At 38.3% G+C, this 20,647-nt stretch overlaps 2 protein-coding genes across 4 annotated transcripts in view; one reads left to right on the forward strand and one right to left on the reverse strand.

Annotated features, from left to right (window-relative positions):
• Positions 1-1,223: 1,223 nt before the first annotated feature.
• Positions 1,224-6,136, reverse strand: c12h3orf38 (chromosome 12 C3orf38 homolog). The gene is made up of 3 exons (XM_063006398.1): positions 6,004-6,136; positions 3,304-3,479; positions 1,224-2,248 (listed from the first exon to the last, which is right to left on the reverse strand). Exons 1-3 carry the CDS (start codon positions 6,128-6,130, stop codon positions 1,712-1,714), a joined length of 840 nt encoding a protein of 279 aa, XP_062862468.1. The 5' UTR covers positions 6,131-6,136; the 3' UTR covers positions 1,224-1,711.
• Positions 6,137-17,826: 11,690 nt separating this feature from the next.
• myo1b (myosin IB) overlaps positions 17,827-20,647 on the forward strand; it is an 83,916-nt gene continuing 81,095 nt past the window's right edge. For all 3 annotated transcript variants that reach the window (XM_063006566.1, XM_063006563.1, XM_063006564.1), the window contains exon 1: positions 17,827-18,077. The gene's annotated coding sequence lies outside the window, so the exon portion shown is untranslated. The remainder of the gene's footprint in view (positions 18,078-20,647) is intronic.

Below are 20,647 nucleotides of genomic sequence, written 5' to 3' on the forward strand. Positions count from 1 at the left end.
ATCCGAGTATGAAAACTTCAGGACCATAACATACAGCTTTTACGAGTTTACGTGTTACAAGACTGAACGACATCTCAGTATCAAGCACTCTGATTGGCTTAGTTATGTAACCGAGCGTCGTAGTGATGCACTTGCTTAATAACGAAATAAATACACGGTATATTCACAAATTGTCGGGAGCAGAACACTTTATTAACTTCTTCTGTTACTGTACTGAATCGCGGACAGCTAGAGCCGAGCACGCGATACCATGCACTATGGAAGCCCCAAAGGGTCAAAACACACTCACTTTGCGTAGAAACGTCCATCAAACCATTGTCACAATACAAGCACTTTAAGAACTGGCTTTCCTTCATGACAAAAGAGTGACTTTCCATTTTATTTTGGTATTCAGGTTTTACTGTAATGCTGTTAAGTAACTTATTTGTTTTTTTATATTCAAGTTAAGCTGCTACACCACTTCTGAGTGGAGATTTTTGTTCATTTTTAGTGTATCACTGCATTAACCAAAATTATGTTCTTTGAATATAAAGTTCAAAGTGAAACTGTAATTATCTCACTTCATTTTTACTACAATGCTGCACTAGGTTTGTTTACTTTTATTTTGTAAAAGAACATTAAGCAATAGCTTGGATGCAGGCAATTTTTTTCCTACAGCACTGCAGAGCTATTCAGTTGTTAAACATATACATTGGATTAATTTGAATAACTGTAATGTACTTGAAGTGTGCACTGTGTGAACAGTATTATCTAGACAATATCTAGAAAATACAAGTATCGGTTTGAGAATCGGTATCGGATCGGGATCAAAATTAAAGATCGGGATCAAAAAAACGTGATCGGGACATCCCTAGTCCTGACCATTGAAGAACAGGGTGAAAAGAGGCTACAAAAAAGCATGCAGAGTAACAGATAATTGTAATTGTAGAACTACAAAGTGCTTCTATATGGTAAGTGGAGCTGATAAAATGAACAGTAAGTGTACAGATACAAGGAGGTGGTTTTAATGTTATGGCTGATCAGTGTAATAATTCATTTCAATTTAATGTTTAACCATTGCTTTACCTTGGTCGGGGTCGTGGCACATCCAGCATCACTTGGTGCAACCAAGATATCACACACATAACACACACAAGATATCAATCAATTTTTTAAGCCTTTCAACTAGGAGGCTTTTAGTATTAAAAACAAACGTGGATTAAGTTTATAATTTATCTGTTTAATTCGTCTGCAAACAGAATTAAGCAATTAAACATATACTGATTCAATAATTTTTTATGTACATTCAACCAAAGAATTAAATTTAAATGTACAGAAATCAGTCACCATTTTTCATTAAAAGAAATAAAACACAGACTGTATTGTGAGTCCTATAACTGCCAAAATTAGGTCTAGCTTCATTAATGTCACAGACTACCCCCATTTAAGGCTTAGATGTTTTGACATTAGGGATTCTAATTTTCAAATAGGTTGTAGGTGTGAGCATGTTTTCCAGAACTTCTGAAATTTTTATATCTTATTATTTCTCTTAGCTTCTGATGAACAGTTCAGAAAAATATACACTGTATATCCACAGTGAAGTGTGCATAATAATAACAATAAAACAAATATCTGCCATGGTAACGTAACATGCACAATGCATCACGCACCATGTAAAGTGCTTCTTTCCATCTTAAAGACGTCCATATAAAATATTTTGGTGATAATAATACTATGTGAACAGCTGAAGCAGCTCGTTTGAATCATACGTCACGGCCGGTTTCATTTCCTTCCCAAGCTGTCCCTTGATTCTCAAATGAACCAACTGAATCTTCCATCGGTTATTTTCAAGTGGATCACGAATCAGTCCGAATACTTGCTCGAAAATTCCAAGGCAAGTGCTTGTCCGATGAATAGTTCCAGCAACTGCCACCAGGACCAACCCATGAGGTGAGGTTAAGCACTTTAGTCCTTCTTGCTCTAGATTCGGACAAAAGAGTAACTGCTCTTGTCCGACGAGAGCGAACAGCCGCTGGCTCATCAGTTCAGCGCCGAGGAATTCCTCTCTCTGGTGATTCCCGGTATGAGAGACGAGTAGCAGTTTGGCATCATTCCAGAAGTGCTGTGGTCCCCAGTCCTGCACTGGCTGACCTGCCAGTGGGTTCTGAGAGTTCCAGAGCTGAAAGAACCACTGGCAAAACTGCTTACCCAAAGCTGTCAGGTCTGCAAGCCCATTGGCTTGGGTGACCGATGCCTGTGATTGGGAATCCTATAAGGTAAAGCACACACATGATCATTTCCTTGTCCACAGCACACAGTTAAATAGGTACAATTCCATCATCAGCAAGGACTGATTTAGGCTTTAGTCTGCTAAAAAAATATGTCCAGCTTTTATCTGGGTCCAGCTTGCCCTTTCAACTAATCCCAGAGTGGCTAAATTGAGTCCAGGATCTGTGCTAGCCATTTAGCTTCCTTTACTCCAAACCAGTAAACCAATTATCTAGAAAGTCTTTACATACTGAATCATAACACTTTCCTGTCACATAACTAGGGGGTAGTTCAGTTTGTATGCATTCAAACATCTGCCAAACTTAAGATTTGTTTTTTGAAGAGCTAGACAGTGAAATATGATTACATACTGGAGTCTATTTTACTTTAACTGCTCTTGAGTCCAAGAGTGCATTGCTTTATGCTTTTCTAATCATTGAACAGGCTAAGAAATCCAAGCTCTGGGCAGTTCTTGAGCTAATGAGTCCAAAGGTTTAAAATATCTTCAACTTGTATATTTCAACATTTCAAGTGACTGAGCTTTTAATAGGACCCATTCTAAAGCAACCATTTGTCTATGGACACTACTTACTTTTATGCATGAATCTTTTTGCAATGGTTGTACCTTTGAATCCACTAAATAGTGGGGTGCTTCAGCATTTAACCAGCATGTGCCATCTCAACATAGCTTTCATTTGATATATTAGCAGAAAGCAAACAACTATAAGCTGTGTTTGCCAGCCTAAAACTCAAGGTAGCATCAGGTAATACATTCTACATGGAAGCTTTGACAAATCTCAGAGAATGATTAAAACTGACAACTACTATTATTACAATTTGTGAGTTACTATGAACCCACAAATGACAATTTAGCCATACTAAGGATAGCTAGGGACATTTCTCTGCCATTGGCAGTACAAAAAGTGCTAACCAAATGGGAAATTCAGGCAAACTTATACACAATGTATTTGACTTAGAACGTTTTATGATAGAAACAATGAATTCTGTACAGTTGTGCTCTGTCTAGCCTGCTATGTGTGTTATGCGTCTACCTACATTGCCAGATGACCATAATTCAAGAGTCCTCTTCACTAGCTGATGTTTCTCACTGTTTGGAGGGACAGTCACACCCTCTGTAGAAAGATACTTAAAAATAACATCGCGGTGCACCTTTTTCCTTTTGAGGAGCTCTTCAGCACTCTGAGAGTAGGCTATAATGGCTTCAATGGCCTCTGTTGACAGAACAGAATACAATGACTAACAATAAAATTAAAGTGTGCTTCACCCAATACTTATTATGGTTAACAAAAACACATTTTAATAAACTGAAACATAATAAAATATTAGTATTGATACTAATATTATTAATATTATTGGTATTGATTGGTATTGATTCTGGGATTGTCTGAAGGAGGGCATCATCATACAAGACATATATTTATAGAGAACAGTGTCTTCCAAACAGTGGACTATTTGCACAATACTTAAGTGGTATATGCATAAAATCACTGAAAATAACATATTGAACGTACATAACCATGTACACTGAGGTTGGGTAAGGGTAAGCTTTAAATTAACAGTTGAAGCTCTCTTGTTAATATTTCCAATCAACTATTAGCTGTTGGTAATTTTTCTTTCTTTCTTTATTTATTTATTAGGATCTTAACGTCATGTTTTACACTTTGGTTACATTCATGACAGAAACGGTAGTTACTGGTCATGGACAAAGTTGTATCTCCAATTTACCTCACTGTATGTCTTTGGACTGTGGGAGAAAACCAGAGCTCCCTGAGGAAACCCAGGGAAAACATGCAAACTTCACACAGAAAGGAACTGGACTGCCCCATCTGGGATCGAACTCAGGACCTTGTCGCTGTGAGGTGACAGTGCTACCCACCAAGCCACCATGCTGCCCCAGTGGTTGGTAATGAATTTAATTTAAACGACAGCATTAACTGAACAATGACGTCTTTGTTTCAATGACTGATTAAGTGAACCCTTCCAATATAGACACAACACTTGTTTGTTTGTTTAATTCTTAATGCCATGTCAGCTGCAATGGCTATTATCATGGCTAACTAATAGATTATGTAAACGTCAAGGTGGTGGGTTAAGAGTGTTTGTGTGACTGTGAGGGTCTAACTTATATGGTGTTTGTTACTGCAAGAGATTCCAAGAATTTAAGCAGTTTTTGGGGGGGGGTACTGATGTGAAGATTTCTTTGTAGCTATTTGTACTGTAGAATTGAGACTAGGGCTGAAACGATTTTTTCGCATCGAGGCATCGTTTAATCCATACATTTATATACAGCTCACGGTGTTTCGAACTTTTGCACAACACGTTCACGCTGTGGTCAGGTGACGTGAAGAAGCCAAGGGCTGCATCTGAAATCTCACACTTAAACATTACTTAACAGGACTTAATCCGGGTACATTTCACGTACAGTTCAATGAATACTAGGTTTTTTGGACATGCTCACCGCTCCGCTCTAGAAGTTGCACAAATTAGAGGCAATGTTTATGTATTATTATTTATGCCTTAGTTTTAGGTTTCCTGTATACATTTTAAAAGTATTTGATTTATTTTTGATGTATTTGTTTTTGCATATCAATATGTTCTCTTTAAACTGTCCTGTACATAAGGAATAAAAATGTGCAGTTTGTTTTAAGAGACGCGTCTTATTTAATCTTATACGTATTTATTTTTGCTCTTTATTAAAGCAAAAGTATTTCTTATCTGATTACTCAATTAATCGCTGGAATAATCGATAGAATACTCGATTAAAAAATTAATCGATAGTTGCAGCCCTAATTGAGACACAACACTTAAAAAAAATTAATTAAAGGGGTTTTTTTTATTGTTACTTGCCTATAATTTATTATGTTGCATTAAAGACTGTATATACTTAAACAACATGTAACTTGACATGTTTGACCAATTACATTAATTAATTTACAGCCTTACAAGTGGGTTACATTTAATCAAACTCCACAGTTTACTAAACACGAACCCTGGGCCTAAGTTTTTGGGAGGATCGGAGATGCTGGGGTACATGTAAACTCAAAACCAACAGTCAAAAAGTACATACCAAACTCAGGGTGCAAATGTAAAAACACATTTAAATACCCTTATGAAGAGTTATGAAGGGTAAGTAAATACTACCCAAGAGATTGGTGCCCCAACCAGGGTAAATTTTTTTAGGGAACCACCATGACCCAGATGAAGTTTATATTTAAAAAAATAAATGAATAAAGTGTTTTCTACTTAAATGCTTCATTAATCCACTGTTTTACATTTGTTTACACATTACACTTGGACACTATGGACACGTCACAAACCTCAGGGCAACTTATAGTGTGAATATTGAACGTTTTACGTGTTCTACGTTCACTTAAGAGTATTGGAATTAGTTTTGTAATGCAATTAACGTTTTTAATTCTTAAGAAAACCAAGTTTAAAAAAATTCATGGTAATTTGGGCATAAAGAACCTAAATTTTGACTCTGGCAACATGCATTTACACATTTAACTTTTATATTAATACTAAAACTGCTATCTATACTTCTTAATAAAATGTAACAATATGACTTAAGTAGCTCAAACTAAATAAACAAAAATTGTAATATTATTGTTAAAAAATACGTAAAAATCCAGACCACCACACCCCTCCTACCTAAACTATAACACCATTAGTTAGCTGAGTTAGCAAGGTGGCTAGCTGTATAGTCAGTAAAGTTAACGATTTTTTTAAGCTCACCTTTGGAGCTCTCTACAGCGATTAATCGATTAGTCACTGTATCGTTCAGTGCTAGCAGATCATCCACTGGGAGCAGATTTAAGAGTTTTCTACAGCCTTCCTGCTCGCTGCCTGATACAACAGACATGTTAGCAGAAATTATATCAACCAGCCTTAGACAGCAACACACTCAGCTTCCTCGTGCAGACACAGTTGCACGTTATCGCCATCTTGCGGTTGACCATCATACAGCACCACAGTCTTCACAACAAAAGCTCTGCTCTCAGCTAGCTTCCTGTAACAGCAGAGAGAGTTTGTCCAAGAACACAAACCTGTTAAAACCAAAGTGTGTATTTTTTTGTTTTTTGCAAGAAATGAATTAGTATTAGTGAGTGTTAGTAAGTAAGTACAAGTCAGCTTAAGTGTTTAGTAAGGAGGTGGGTTTTTAATCGTTTTTGAAAGACAGCAAGAGACTCAGAAGTTCGGACTAACAGGGGAAGCTCGTTCCACCACTTGGGTGCCAGAACAGAGAATAGCCTTGATGCTTGTCTTCCTCGAGTCCTGGGTGGAGGATCAAGTCGAGCGAGACTAGTGGCTCGGAACAGGGATGGACTGGCCATCGGGAGTTTTCCCGGTGGGTCGCTCTGTATGTGGGTCGCTGAGGGGGTGAAAAATAAATTCTGTTTTAAATATTCCTGAATAATAATCCTGAAGTGTGCATTGGCCCACCACAGTATCCTCACTGCATGTCCATTGGCCAATCACAGAAATGTCCCTTCCCCAGGATAAACCATAATCACAACCACCACCAGTTCAAAAAATACATAGTAAATGAGTGCAAGATGGAGAAATGGTCGAAAAAGCGTAAAGGAGGTGCAGAAAAAGCCTGTAATAAAAAAAAGAAAAAGCTGCAAGCAGATGCAGAAAAGTGCAGGAAACTGGACAACCTGTTTGGCAGTGAGGAACTACAGCATAGCCAAAGAGCAGAAAAGGTGTAGTTAGTGTTCAGTGCCTCTGCTTCGTTAGTAACGCCGTTTAAGAGACTGTGGGCCCATCTCAAATGTTGCCTATGCCCTACTTAGGGTACTTCCTAACAGTACAAAACATTTCTTTTAATAGTCACTGAATGATTAATAAGTAGTTATCTAAGCTACTGCTGGATATCAGGGGCTTTAAACCAGCCGTTTTAAGGACTATCTTTGTGAAAGTTCTATTATTACATAGTGCACTACATAGGACGGTGGATATCATTTGAGATGGTACCATTAGTCTTTGCTCCTCAGAAAAAGTAAACACTATCTTGTCCTCTATAATACAGAAAGGAAAAGGCAGTTGTTCAGGAATTTTTTTAGAGTGATCATGTGCATAGCTCACATGGTTCATTTCCCTTGTCAACATATTAAAGTATTTACACATGCGATTTATTTCTTTGCTCATCGGAGCAATGCGCTAATTTGGAACAAACGTGAATCACGTGTGAATAAAAGTGCCAAAAAAAGCATATTTAACAGTGTTAAAGGTTTAAAGTAGGGCTGTCGAAGTTAACGCGATAATAACGCATTAACGCAATCTCAATTTAACGCGATTAAAAAAAATAGTGCAGTTAACGCAAATTCTATTTGGCCTGCGAGTCATCCGTAGTTCATGTTGAGACTTACCAGCGTTTTTCATTTGCGGTTTGTTATCATAATGTAACCGAGCGTGTAGTGATGCACTTGCTTAATAAAGAAATAAATACACCGTATATTCACAAGTTGTCGGGAGCAGAAAACTTTTATTACTTTTTCTGTTACGGTACCGGACAGCTGGAGTCATCGCGTTAGCCAAGCATGCTAGTCCATGAACTATGGAAGCCCCAAGGGGTCAAAACACACTCACTTCGTGTAAAAACGTCCATCAAATGTCACGATACAACCACAGAAAAGTCTGTTACAATAACTACACCTTATCCCACCTAAAGCACCACTGATCTACAATATTTGGAGAAATTCTAACCTACAATCTGACATTTATACGAAGTCAGGGGTCTCTGCTGGATAGTATTTCTGCCTAGTATGTGAGTGAATTACAGTTTTCTCTTGTCCCAGCAGTTTTTAACATCAGTACATTTAGCATAAAATGTGTTCACCATTTTAACTGTAACATTTCACTTAAAAATCCTTGTTTTCTTCTTTTTTTTAAAAAAATGCGATTAATCGCGATTAACTATATGAAATTCTGAGATTAATCGCGATTAAAAATTTTAATCGATTGACAGCCCTAGTTTAAAGACCTTTAATTTTTTTGTGATTTAATTCACCATTAACCATTTAAGAAACTGTACATTTTAAGAAATATTGTAGAATTTGTATTATATATATACGTATATATATATATATATATATATATATATATATATATATATATATATATATATAGTTATTTTTTATTGTTTTAATTTTTATTATAGTTGTTTTAATTTTTATTCTTTTTATTATAGTGAAGTGGAAGTGGGATGGGGGGGGGGGGGGGGGGGGGATATGTGTGGCACGATGTGCTTGTAATGGGCTGGTCAAGAAAAAATGGATTTTGTTCCCAGTCCAGCCTGGCTCGGAGGTTGCGTGGTACAGAGCCGGGTTTTATTAGACCACGAAGGTAGCTTGGGGCTGGTCCATTTTTGGCTTTGTAGGCGAGCATCAATGTGTTAAGCCGAATGCGTGCAGCTACAGGAAGCCAGGGAAGAGAACGCAGCAATGGGGTGATGTGGCAGTGTTTAGGTTGGTTAAAAACCAGACGGGCAGCTGCATTTTGAATGAGCTGCAAGGGTTTAGTAGTGGACAAGAGAGCACCTGCCAGGAGGGAGTTGCAGTAGTCCAACCATGAGATATCACCACATTTGGATTGAAAAAAAAATCATAATTAGTAATTCCATTAAATTTTGGGAAAGAAAGCATTTTCTAAAACGCACACACAAACACATAGAAATTAGGAAAATACCTAAAAGATCATTCATTATCAGTTAAGAATAACAGAAACCACATTGCGGCTAGAAGAGTGGGTTTCACACAGAACCAGTTTCCTCAAGACCTGGGTTTGATCCCTGTTCTGGTTACTGTTTTGAGGTGTTTACTTAAGTCTAGGTTGGTTTAGATTCTTTTTACCCTTCACCATAATTGTATATTTAAATTCTCCTCACCAAACTGTAAATAAATAGGTGTGTATTTCCACCTTGCACCCAGTGTTTCTGGGTGGCATCTAGCAAAGGTATTCGTGTTAAAACTCACAGGCTAATGTTAACTAAATGTTAGAAAATTTAAGTGTGGTTTATGTACAAATATATCTTCAAAAGATTAAGATTCTAAGTCTTATACAAGTAAACATGAAAAAATACAGATTAAAAGTTACAGTAATTCTGTAAAACATTCTACTCATATTCTACGCATTCTAGCTCTTTTAGAGAGTAAAATTATTTAAAGTGACATTTTGATGTTTTCAATGTATTTTACTACTGTATTTATTTGTGTTTTTAAACATAAAATACTAGTGGTGTGCGATACTGCAAAATTTGGTATCGATCAGATACCAAGTAAATACAGACCAGTATCGTCGATCATTTTACTTTCATGTAAGGTAGAGCAGTTTGGCATGATTATTGAATAGGTCATTTATTACTATAATGAACTAAGTCTGCTGTTTTTGTTCAGAACCAATTCTATAATAACAAAACATAATCATCCCTTTCGTTGCACTTTTCTGAAATTATCCTCACACAGCTCCTCTCTCTCTCAGCCATTCTCTCTCTCAGTGCTACATGTATTCAGTCTCTCAGTGCCCTTATGCCTAGTTCACACTATACGATTTTTGCCCTGATTTTTGCTCGGTGACTGGTCGGCGCTAGATTTGCCGGCTTGGGAGCAACTCGGCGTTTGCTCGGCGATCAAAACTCGGCACTCAATCGCTATGTGTGACCTACCCAACAACTCGATCGCTCGGCGACCGAATCGAGATTTCTAGCATGTCAGATATCTGATATGAGCACAACTGGCAGTGATTGCTATGTCGAACAGCCAATGAGAACGTAAGATACGGTGTGAGGGGAAACGCAGGAGAGGAGTGTAAACAGGTGGGACAGTGGGATAATATAGTTTATATCAGAATACACCAGCACACACACACACGTTTTACAGTATTTCTGACTTGATCGTTCTCTACAAAACATAACACCAACGTTGCATTGCAAAAATATTAATTAACCTCCAACTTACTATAGAACAATCCATACTGTTCGTGTTGCCAAATCCACTCAGATTCATTAATTTTCCTCCTTGATTTTACGCTGCACATCAGCGCACAAACACTTTGATCACTCGCTACTTGTTGACGTGCATTTTTGTGGTATCATTAAAATCCCTCGTCACTTCCCACGTGTGTTTTTGTTTAAAAAAAAATCACCGATCAGTCGTGTAGTGTGAAATATACATCGACTGAAAGACTCCCGAGTGCAAAAGATTCAGTCGTGTACAGAGGCGATTTAACCTGCCTGTGGGCCCAGGGGCTACGGCTGGTTGTGGGCCCCCACGTGTATATACAGTGTATCACAAAAGTGAATACACCCCTCACATTTCTGCAAATATTTCATTATATCTTTTTATGGGACAACACTATAGACATGAAACTTGGATATAACTTAGAGTAGTCAGTGTACAACTTGTATAGCAGTATAGATTTACTGTCTTCTGAAAATAACTCAACACACAGCCATTAATGTCTAAATAGCTGGCAACATAAGTGAGTACACCCCACAGTGAACATGTCCAAATTGTGCCCAAATGTGTCGTTGTCCCTCCCTGGTGTCATGTGTCAAGGTCCCAGGTGTAAATGGGGAGCAGGGCTGTTAAATTTGGTGTTTTGGGTACAATTCTCTCATACTGGCCACTGGATATTCAACATGGCACCTCATGGCATAGAACTCTCTGAGGATGTGAGAAATAGAATTGTTGCTCTCCACAAAGATGGCCTGGGCTATAAGAAGATTGCTAACACCTTGAAACTGAGCTACAGCACGGTGGCCAAGGTCATACAGCGGTTTTCCAGGACAGGTTCCACTCGGAACAGGCTTCGCCAGGGTCGACCAAAGAAGTTGAGTCCACGTGTTCGGCGTCATATCCAGAGGTTGGCTTTAAAAAATAGACACATGAGTGCTGCCAGCATTGCTGCAGAGGTTGAAGACGTGGGAGGTCAGCCTGTCAGTGCTCAGACCATACGCCGCACACTGCATCAACTCGGTCTGCATGGTCGTCATCCCAGAAGGAAGCTGACGCACAAGAAAGCCAGCAAACAGTTTGCTGAAGACAAGCAGTCCAAGAACATGGATTACTGGAATGCCCTGTGGTCTGACGAGACCAAGATAAACTTGTTTGGCTCAGATGGTGTCCAGCATGTGTGGTGGCGCCCTGGTGAGAAGTACCAAGACAACTGTATCTTGCCTACAGTCAAGCATGGTGGTGGTAGCATCATGGTCTTGGGCTGCATGAGTGTTGCTGGCACTGGGGAGCTGCAGTTCATTGAGGGAAACATGAATTCCAACATGTACTGTGACATTCTGAAACAGAGCATGATCCCCTCCCTTCGAAAACTGGGCCTCATGGCAGTTTTCCAACAGGATAACGACCCCAAACACAACCTCCAAGATGACAACTGCCTTGCTGAGGAAGCTGAAGGTAAAGGTGATGGACTAAACCCAATTGAGCACCTGTGGCGCATCCTCAAGTGGAAGGTGGAGGAGTTCAAGGTGTCTAACATCCACCAGCTCCGTGATGTCATCATGGAGGAGTGGAAGAGGATTCCAGTAGCAACCTGTGCAGCTCTGGTGAATTCCATGCCCAGGAGGGTTAAGGCAGTGCTGGATAATAATGGTGGTCACACAAAATATTGACACTTTGGGCACAATTTGGACATGTTCACTGTGGGGTGTACTCACTTATGTTGCCAGCTATTTAGACATTAATGGCTGTGTGTTGAGTTATTTTCAGAAGACAGTAAATCTACACGGCTATACAAGCTGTACACTGACTACTCTAAGTTATATCTAAGTTTCATGTCTATAGTGTTGTCCCATGAAAAGATATAATGAAATTTTTGCAGAAATGTGAGGGGTGTACTCACTTTTGTGATACACTGTATATATATACAGTGTATCACAAAAGTGAGTACACCCCTCACATTTCTGCAGATATTTAAGTATATCTTTTCATGGGACAACACTGACAAAATGACACTTTGACACAATGAAAAGTAGTCTGTGTGCAGCTTATATAACAGTGTAAATTTATTCTTCCCTCAAAATAACTCAATATACAGCCATTAATGTCTGTTTGAGTAGCGCAGTGGGCAGAGCGTATCACGCATATTTTTTAAATCCGGCTTAGGGCGAAACAAAAGTATCTCAAGCAGGGCTGGTGCAATGGGGGTGCCCCATTTTCTCACTGCCCCTCCAAGCAACACAGTCCAGAACCGGGGCCGCATGTCAGTGTGAAGATGGATTGTGTAAAAATGTTTGCACTATTGAAATTTTTTTTTACATGATGTTCTTTATGCATGTTGTTTTACCTAAAATATGGTTCTGATTTATTATTATGAAGGATTAAAATAATAAATGTTAAACAGCCTAAATAAAACATTTTGATAGTGTTCCTATGACGGTGTAAGAGCCGTTATATTTTTTATAGGTGCAACTCTAACCACCTACCCCCACCCCCCCTTGCTCCCGTTCAGGTAAACACCCTCCATCCCACCTCCCACCCTATGCCTTCCGCCAACCCAGGGTGTTCCTTATTTCTAGTTCTAAAAGTTGGCAACCCTAGTATCGATACTATCGATATTTGGATCAATCTGTCCACCCCTATAAAATACACTGAATTGTTTAACCAAGTGTAGTTATTTTTATTTAATACTATTGCCCTTGGATTGTGTCCTGGGGCAGATTTTTATTGTTTTACAGTATAAGCATATACACAACAGTGCAAGGAAAATATTTTCTTTACATATTTGCAAATGTTTGAAAGCCCTGATTAAAATGCATGGTCAGCTATCATATTGCTTCCCTGAAGCCAGGAGGGTAAATAGCCTAACTCAAAGACTCAAAAGTGGCTGCTAGACAGAGCTTTGAATTTGCATGATTTGAACCCTCAACCATACAAATAAGAACTCAGAGCCTTCAATGACTGAGCTTCCACTACCACATTGTCATCAATATTGTTATATTGTTAATCTGATTTGGTCACTGAGCTACTTTTTATGGATCAGTTTGGGAAGATATATGAATCCCTCTTTACACTACTGTCTATATAGAATCGTATAGCTGTAATGTATAGCAAGTCTACAAATCCTGCTCTTCCTAATGAAGTCATATCGACAAAGCTTGTATTAATCCACATAAACAAATAACATTTAAAGAAAACTACTGTAAGGATATTAAATAAAAGTAGACACGTTTAAAGTGCTTAATGAAATATGTACCTATTTAAAACGTTTACTATTAACATATACATACCCGAAGAGTATTTAAATCATATTGGGGTAGGATGGTAAGTCACTGTGTGGCACAAGTTTAGGAATTTTTATTTTGTTTCAGGTTGTGGGGTAATGACTGTGTTTTTTTTGTAATTTCTAAAAGAGGACATGAGAGGGAGATGTTGTATTGTAGTCAGTGTTGTCACTTACTATCCAGGCTATGAGAAAAGCCAAATGAATACAGTGTTCTTACAGTGTTTTGTATAATATTTTTTAATAAGTGAAAATATTAAACACCAGCAGGGTGACAAACTTAAATATGCTTTTTCTATTTTAGCAAACATAATTTTTTATATTATATTATTTATTTGCTGAACGTAGGCCATAAAAGTAAAAAAAAAAATCACATGGTACATTAATTGTTTTTCTTCTAAAGTGCAAAATTTAGCAAATAAAAAGTTTTTGTTCATAAGAATGTGCAAAGATATGTTCTGTGTAGAGGATGTGTTGACTTCTTTTCACTTAGAAAACACACAAAACAAAGACTTTGATCAAGGGTGTTCACATTTTTGCGTAAAATCGTAGTCAGTGGATATTTTCAGCAATAGGTGTAATAGTTGCATTGATTTAGTTAATTACTAGCATTACTTAATCACAGCTCAGAGCAGTATTAAATGGGTATTTTATTTAGTTTACTTTACCACTGAAATCAAGCAAAACACGTGAATTATTGGTATATTATAAGTAAACAACAAAGATGTAAATAACAACTTCATAGATATACCCTTTAAATAGTATATATATATATAGTACAGTGTATCACAAAAGTGAGTACACCCCTCACATTTCTGCAAATATTTTATTATATCTTTTCATGGGACAACACTATAGACATGAAACTTGGATATAACTTAGAGTAGTCAGTGTACAGCTTGTATAGCAGTGTAGATTTACTGTCTTCTGAAAATAACTCAACACACAGCCATTAATGTCTAAATAGCTGGCAACATAAGTGAGTACACCCCACAGTGAACATGTCCAAATTGTGCCCAAAGTGTCAATATTTTGTGTGACCACCATTATTATCCAGCACTGCCTTAACCCTCCTGGGCATGGAATTCACCAGAGCTGCACAGGTTGCTACTGGAATCCTCTTCCACTCCTCCATGATGACATCACGGAGCTGGTGGATGTTAGACACCTTGAACTCCTCCACCTTCCACTTGAGGATGCGCCACAGGTGCTCAATTGGGTTTAGTCCATCACCTTTACCTTCAGCTTCCTCAGCAAGGCAGTTGTCATCTTGGAGGTTGTGTTTGGGGTCGTTATCCTGTTGGAAAACTGCCATGAGGCCCAGTTTTCGAAGGGAGGGGATCATGCTCTGTTTCAGAATGTCACAGTACATGTTGGAATTCATGTTTCCCTCAATGAACTGCAGCTCCCCAGTGCCAGCAACACTCATGCAGCCCAAGACCATGATGCTACCACCACCATGCTTGACTGTAGGCAAGATACAGTTGTCTTGGTACTTCTCACCAGGGCGCCGCCACACATGCTGGACACCATCTGAGCCAAACAAGTTTATCTTGGTCTCGTCAGACCACAGGGCATTCCAGTAATCCATGTTCTTGGACTGCTTGTTTTCAGCAAACTGTTTGCTGGCTTTCTTGTGCGTCAGCTTCCTTCTGGGATGACGACCTTGCAGACCGAGTTGATGCAGTGTGCGGCGTATGGTCTGAGCACTGACAGGCTGACCTCCCACGTCTTCAACCTCTGCAGCAATGCTGGCAGCACTCATGTGTCTATTTTTTAAAGCCAACCTCTGGATATGACGCCGAACACGTGGGCTCAACTTCTTCGGTCGACCCTGGCGAAGCCTGTTCCGAGTGGAACCTGTCCTGGAAAACCGCTGTATGACCTTGGCCACCATGCTGTAGCTCAGTTTCAGGGTGTTAGCAATCTTCTTATAGCCCAGGCCATCTTTGTGGAGAGCAACAATTCTATTTCTCACATCCTCAGAGAGTTCTTTGCCATGAGGTGCCATGTTAAATATCCAGTGGCCAGTATGAGAGAATTGTACCCAAAACACCAAATTTAACAGCCCTGCTCCCCATTTACACCTGGGACCTTGACACATGACACCAGGGAGGGACAACGACACATTTGGGCACAATTTGGACATGTTCACTGTGGGGTGTACTCACTTATGTTGCCAGCTATTTAGACATTAATGGCTGTGTGTTGAGTTATTTTCAGAAGACAGTAAATCTACACTGCTATACAAGCTGTACACTGACTACTCTAAGTTATATCCAAGTTTCATGTCTATAGTGTTGTCCCATGAAAAGATATAATGAAATATTTGCAGAAATGTGAGGGGTGTACTCACTTTTGTGATACACTGTATATAGTATATATATCAGTGGCGGCTGCTGGTCTTTCAAAGAGGGGAAGCTCATTGTCGGCTTACATCATAAAATTTGTCAATTTATTTATATATAAATGTATAAATTCTCCCCTTTGTTCCTTTTCAAGAAAATGGCCTGAAATGGGTTGCAGTTTGTCTTCTGACTTCACTCGCAAAATCCGCGATGGGACTGAAGCTCCCAGCGATAGCTGTCAATCAAAACAGGATTCAGCCTTTTGACTGATCCTTCAATCATCTTGCAGAAGCTCAGCGTCCAGACCCGCCCACAGCTCCATTCACCCCCAGAGACGCTCAGCGTCTGGGGGCGGGACAAAATCGTGGCATTTATCCAATGACCGGCGAGTTTCGAAGCGATGAAAAAAAAACCTCCCATGCAGCCCCATAGAAGTGAAGAGACGTTCAGCTTCTGCGGGCAAATGCATTGACGCTCCGGGAATGTATGAGTTAAGTTAACAAAATCGAGTCGATTTGTGATAAGTAGCTGATTCTGAACGAACTCGTCTTCGAGATGAACGTGTTCTAACGCAGACCTTGCAGTCTTAGAGAAATCGCCACTGATATATATATATATATATATATATATATATAATTATTATTATTATTAATAAAACATCGATTTATGCACACACTCTTGAAAGGTGTGCTGGTACCCATGTGTGAAGTATTCTCACTATTACAAATAAGTAGATACAGATACTTAAGAACACAACAAAAAGCATTGCAGACTTCTTTGCTAAATGTCTAGAATCTTAAAATACCATGTAAGAGGAGATAACACAATCTGCTGCTGCAGTTCATCCTTTGACCACTAGAGTTATTTCAAGGATATTTAAAGGTGAGAACAAGGGGTTGTTTCATAGTATATACAGTATTAGACTGACAGTTCATTACCTCTAGTGAGGCATCATTATCATAATTAATCATTAATGTAAAACACCAGCGTGACTACAGCTCCTTCTTGTGGAGAAGTTGTTTTGCATCTGAAAATATTGCATTCCCAATGAACAGAACTAGTGGTCACAAAATTGTTAGTATCACTAACATTAGCAACATTGTTTGTGAAAGTTAGTTGTTAGAAAGTTGAAATATGGAACTTTTATAGCATAAAAATGTTGTTGCCTTAAATAATTCAACACTTATTTTGCAATGTTTAATCTGCTTCTTCAGCAGGACATATAGTAACAACCATAACACTAATTGTTGGTTTTGTGACCGATGCACTTTAATACTATTTGTCAGACTAAAAAATACCTATATAATTACTTTTTGAAATTTTGAAGTAACCTTTTACAACAAACTTGTCACCAGTCATTGCAATTCTTAACAATACCTATTTCTAGTTAACTCTAATGTGATTTGTTAACTTGTTAACTTGCCTTATGTTATCTAATAGCATTACATTTTTTAAAATATGCTTATACAATTATTAGTCCTAATACTAATTTTATGCTGTTTTATTGCTTCTAAAATCCAAAAGACTAGATTGTTCTTTGCACCAACAGACAAAATGACATTTAAAACAAAAATATCCAGGATGTTTTTTAGACAAACTGACACAAAGTTGCTTTTAACTTTCTGAGAAACTTCGACATGTTAACTGTGTTTAAATAAATATGGGATTGAGTAACTGACAAGGTCCATGAGGTGATATATACAAAATGTATACAAAACGGACACAAAATAGCACAGGGACACCAGTGAGTGCTAATTGTAAAGTAAAGTTTGCGAGTTATAAGCCTGGCGAATCAGGTATGCATTAAAAAGAAAGCTGCATACAGACACGATTCGTGCTTATGAATCGACTCTCTCGGTTAATCCCGTTCATTCAAAGAGTCGTTCATACTGAGTGACCCATCACTAGCTTGGGGGAAGGAGGCTGTTTGATTCAGAGCCACTCCCGCTTTTCTCCATTCACACACTCACTCACTGATTCACTCACTCACACACACTCACTCACACACACACACACACACACACACACACACATACATACATACATACATACACAACCTCACCGGGAGCTGCTGCCGCTGCCGAAACCTGACGCGTCCCGACTTTTTAAAAGGGACCAAACAAAGAGTGACAAAGCACTGTTTCAGCTTTATTATAAGGACGACTGGAATTAACATTCCTCTCCCAAAGTGGACTGAAAAGGGAATTTTATTCTGAACACGAGGTAAGTTTCCGTTCTCATTGAAAGTTTTGAGATCCTCTGTCCCAGGTGCAGGATAAAACTTGTTTTAAACTTTCTATTCCAGTTCTTATACTTAAAATTCAGTGCAGCCTAATAAAAAACTAAAAAACAGTAGGTTTATAATAAGTGCAACTGTGTATTCATTGACGCTGCATGTAGTGGAATTGGTTTGTAATCCTTTAAAATAGGTTTCAGGGAAGAATGAGTTGTATGAAATCTGTCATGTTTGCACCCTATTTGTTCTGCATTTTCCTTTATTTCTGCACTTTGTGTGGAGTTTTGGATACTGGTTGGGTTGCAGGAGTGTGAAACAGGCTGAAGACAAAGAGTTCAGTTCCAATCCTGTTTCCTCTGAAGTCTACTAACCAGAGTACATGGTCGAGAAGTTCTGCCCACTCATACAGCTTTAAGTCAGAAGTTCTTTTCTTTTCTGCTTCTTACTGGCAATCTCAGAATTGTGAGAATTGTGCAAGTAATGTTTTATGTCTGGTCCAAAACATTGAGAATTAAATAAAATGTGTAACTACTTCACCCATAAAGCATGCAGCCCTAACTGCTTCAGTGTGTTTGGTGGGTGGAAATCATGTGGTAATACCTCAGTAGTTCCACGCAATGTTTGTGGGTTACTTGTGTGTTTTTTGTCAAGTTTTCTCATGGTATGTTACAAGGTCGTAATCACAATAAACTGTATATTGGAAAGGAAATGTCCCCCAGTATTCATATGTAATCTATAATATATATAAAATATGATGTGCATCCCCCTTTTCCAAATCCTGGTCGACCATACCCCCCCACCCCTAAATGTTCAACTCATGGCTATACGTTTTGTTGTATTCCTGTGCTCATGCTGTTGTAATTCTGGCATTTTGTTCTAAAGGTTAGTCATGTATTATTTTAAAGAGGTTTGCAGAACACAATAGTAAACATATTACCAGATATCCAACTGATCATCTCATGAAAATGTCCCGACTCCATTTTCCCATGAAAAAAATATGCCCATTTCAACAAGCAAATTTAGCAAAACTTGACAATAAGTGAATTGCAACTGTGATCTGGACCATGGCATGTAACATCATTATCAAAACAGTGCTGTTGTCATGAAAACAGATTCCGAAAGCATGTTAAATACACTTCAGTCCAGCATTTGAGGCCAGTATCAAGTATCAATTTTGATACACATACTAATTATTTTATTGTGGCCACACAATATGTAATGCAGTGTCAGTATAAGGTACATGACCATCCTGGATGCATTTTAGAACAGTACAAATTCTGTTCCAAATCAAATAACATCATAAAAGAATAAAAACCATACCCTGATGACATTCAAATATATAATTTATTACCTTTGATACACAGAGTTATATCTGGATTTATGAATCTTTAGGCAAAGCTGTTTACTATGTGTTGTACGACAATATATAAAAAATCCATGAGGTACTTTTGGTTACTGTTGTTGGAGATATTTTTTATTGTACCTTTTTTGGTTTATTTCACTGAAGTCTTCTTTTTGGCATGTTTTTTCCACATTAACTTTTTCTTGGCATAAGTGTTTGATATCACTAATATAATACGATTTCAGATAGCATGGCTTGTTTTGCTCTTGATATTTCACTATTGTTTGGTGTGGTTTAATGGGGATGTACTGCTGTTTTTAATATCCAGTCTGTAGAAGATGGTGTGATCTGTTCTCATCCCATCATACCTCATTTATGGCATTTAGCAGACACTTTTTATCTAAAGCGACTTCCTGTTATGACCGAATAACAAGCGAGCCAGCAATTGAGGGTTAAAGTCCTTGCTGAGGGGCCTAACAGTGGTAACTTGGCGATGAGGATTGATAAGGATTGAACTGATTACTAGTCCAGTACCTTAACCACTGAGCTATTACTGATCTGAATAGTTTTCATTCTTTAAGCTTCATTAAACCCTTAATTCAGACTGGGGTCTTGTATAGTCAAGAGCCTAAATAGAAACACTAGTTTAGAATTTGTGTCCTGGACAGAACGCCAGTTCATCACAGGGCATTACACACTATTATATTTAGACCTTGTATTGCGGTCCACCTAACCGGCTTAACCTTGTCAAGCTTGTCACGGAAAGTGACCCAGACTACCTGCTTTTAACTGATAACCGAAAAAGAAATCATTGTTTGACTAATTCTGTCAGTTACATTTGAATTGAATTTGAATCCATTTCCATAAGCTGGTGCTTGATTAGAACTGCAGGCTGAGCTAGTGAAAGTTCAGACTGCTGATAAGAGACTGCTAGGTGACTTGTGATGTTTTTTATATTTCTTTTAAATGAGAGGCATGTGTTGGTTATCAGTTAGTTGCCAGCTAATGACACATGGTTATCAGTTAAAGGAAATAGGCAAATATGCAAAAGGAATGTTGGTTGGCTGCATTTGCTTGGCATTGGGTAAATTCAATTTAATGAATGCACAAGTTGACTCGAGCATCAGAAATGGGGGATTAATGTGGTCTACTTATATCATAGGGTTGCATGGAGAGATGCATGTGGCAAGTTGTGTTTCCTAAACAGCTTAAAGT

Source organism: Trichomycterus rosablanca, chromosome 12 (assembly GCF_030014385.1).
Source record: "Trichomycterus rosablanca isolate fTriRos1 chromosome 12, fTriRos1.hap1, whole genome shotgun sequence".
Lineage (NCBI taxonomy): Eukaryota > Metazoa > Chordata > Actinopteri > Siluriformes > Trichomycteridae > Trichomycterus > Trichomycterus rosablanca.

Coding starts and splice junctions, on each gene's coding strand:
- c12h3orf38 (XM_063006398.1), bottom strand. CDS start 6,130: ATGTCTGTTGTATCAGGCAGCGAGCAGGAAGGCTGTAGAAAACTCTTA. Junction 3,480..6,003: donor CGCTGTAGAGAGCTCCAAAG/GTGAGCTTAAAA, acceptor TTCTGTCAACAG/AGGCCATTGAAGCCATTATA. Junction 2,249..3,303: donor AATTATGGTCATCTGGCAAT/GTAGGTAGACGC, acceptor TTTACCTTATAG/GATTCCCAATCACAGGCATC.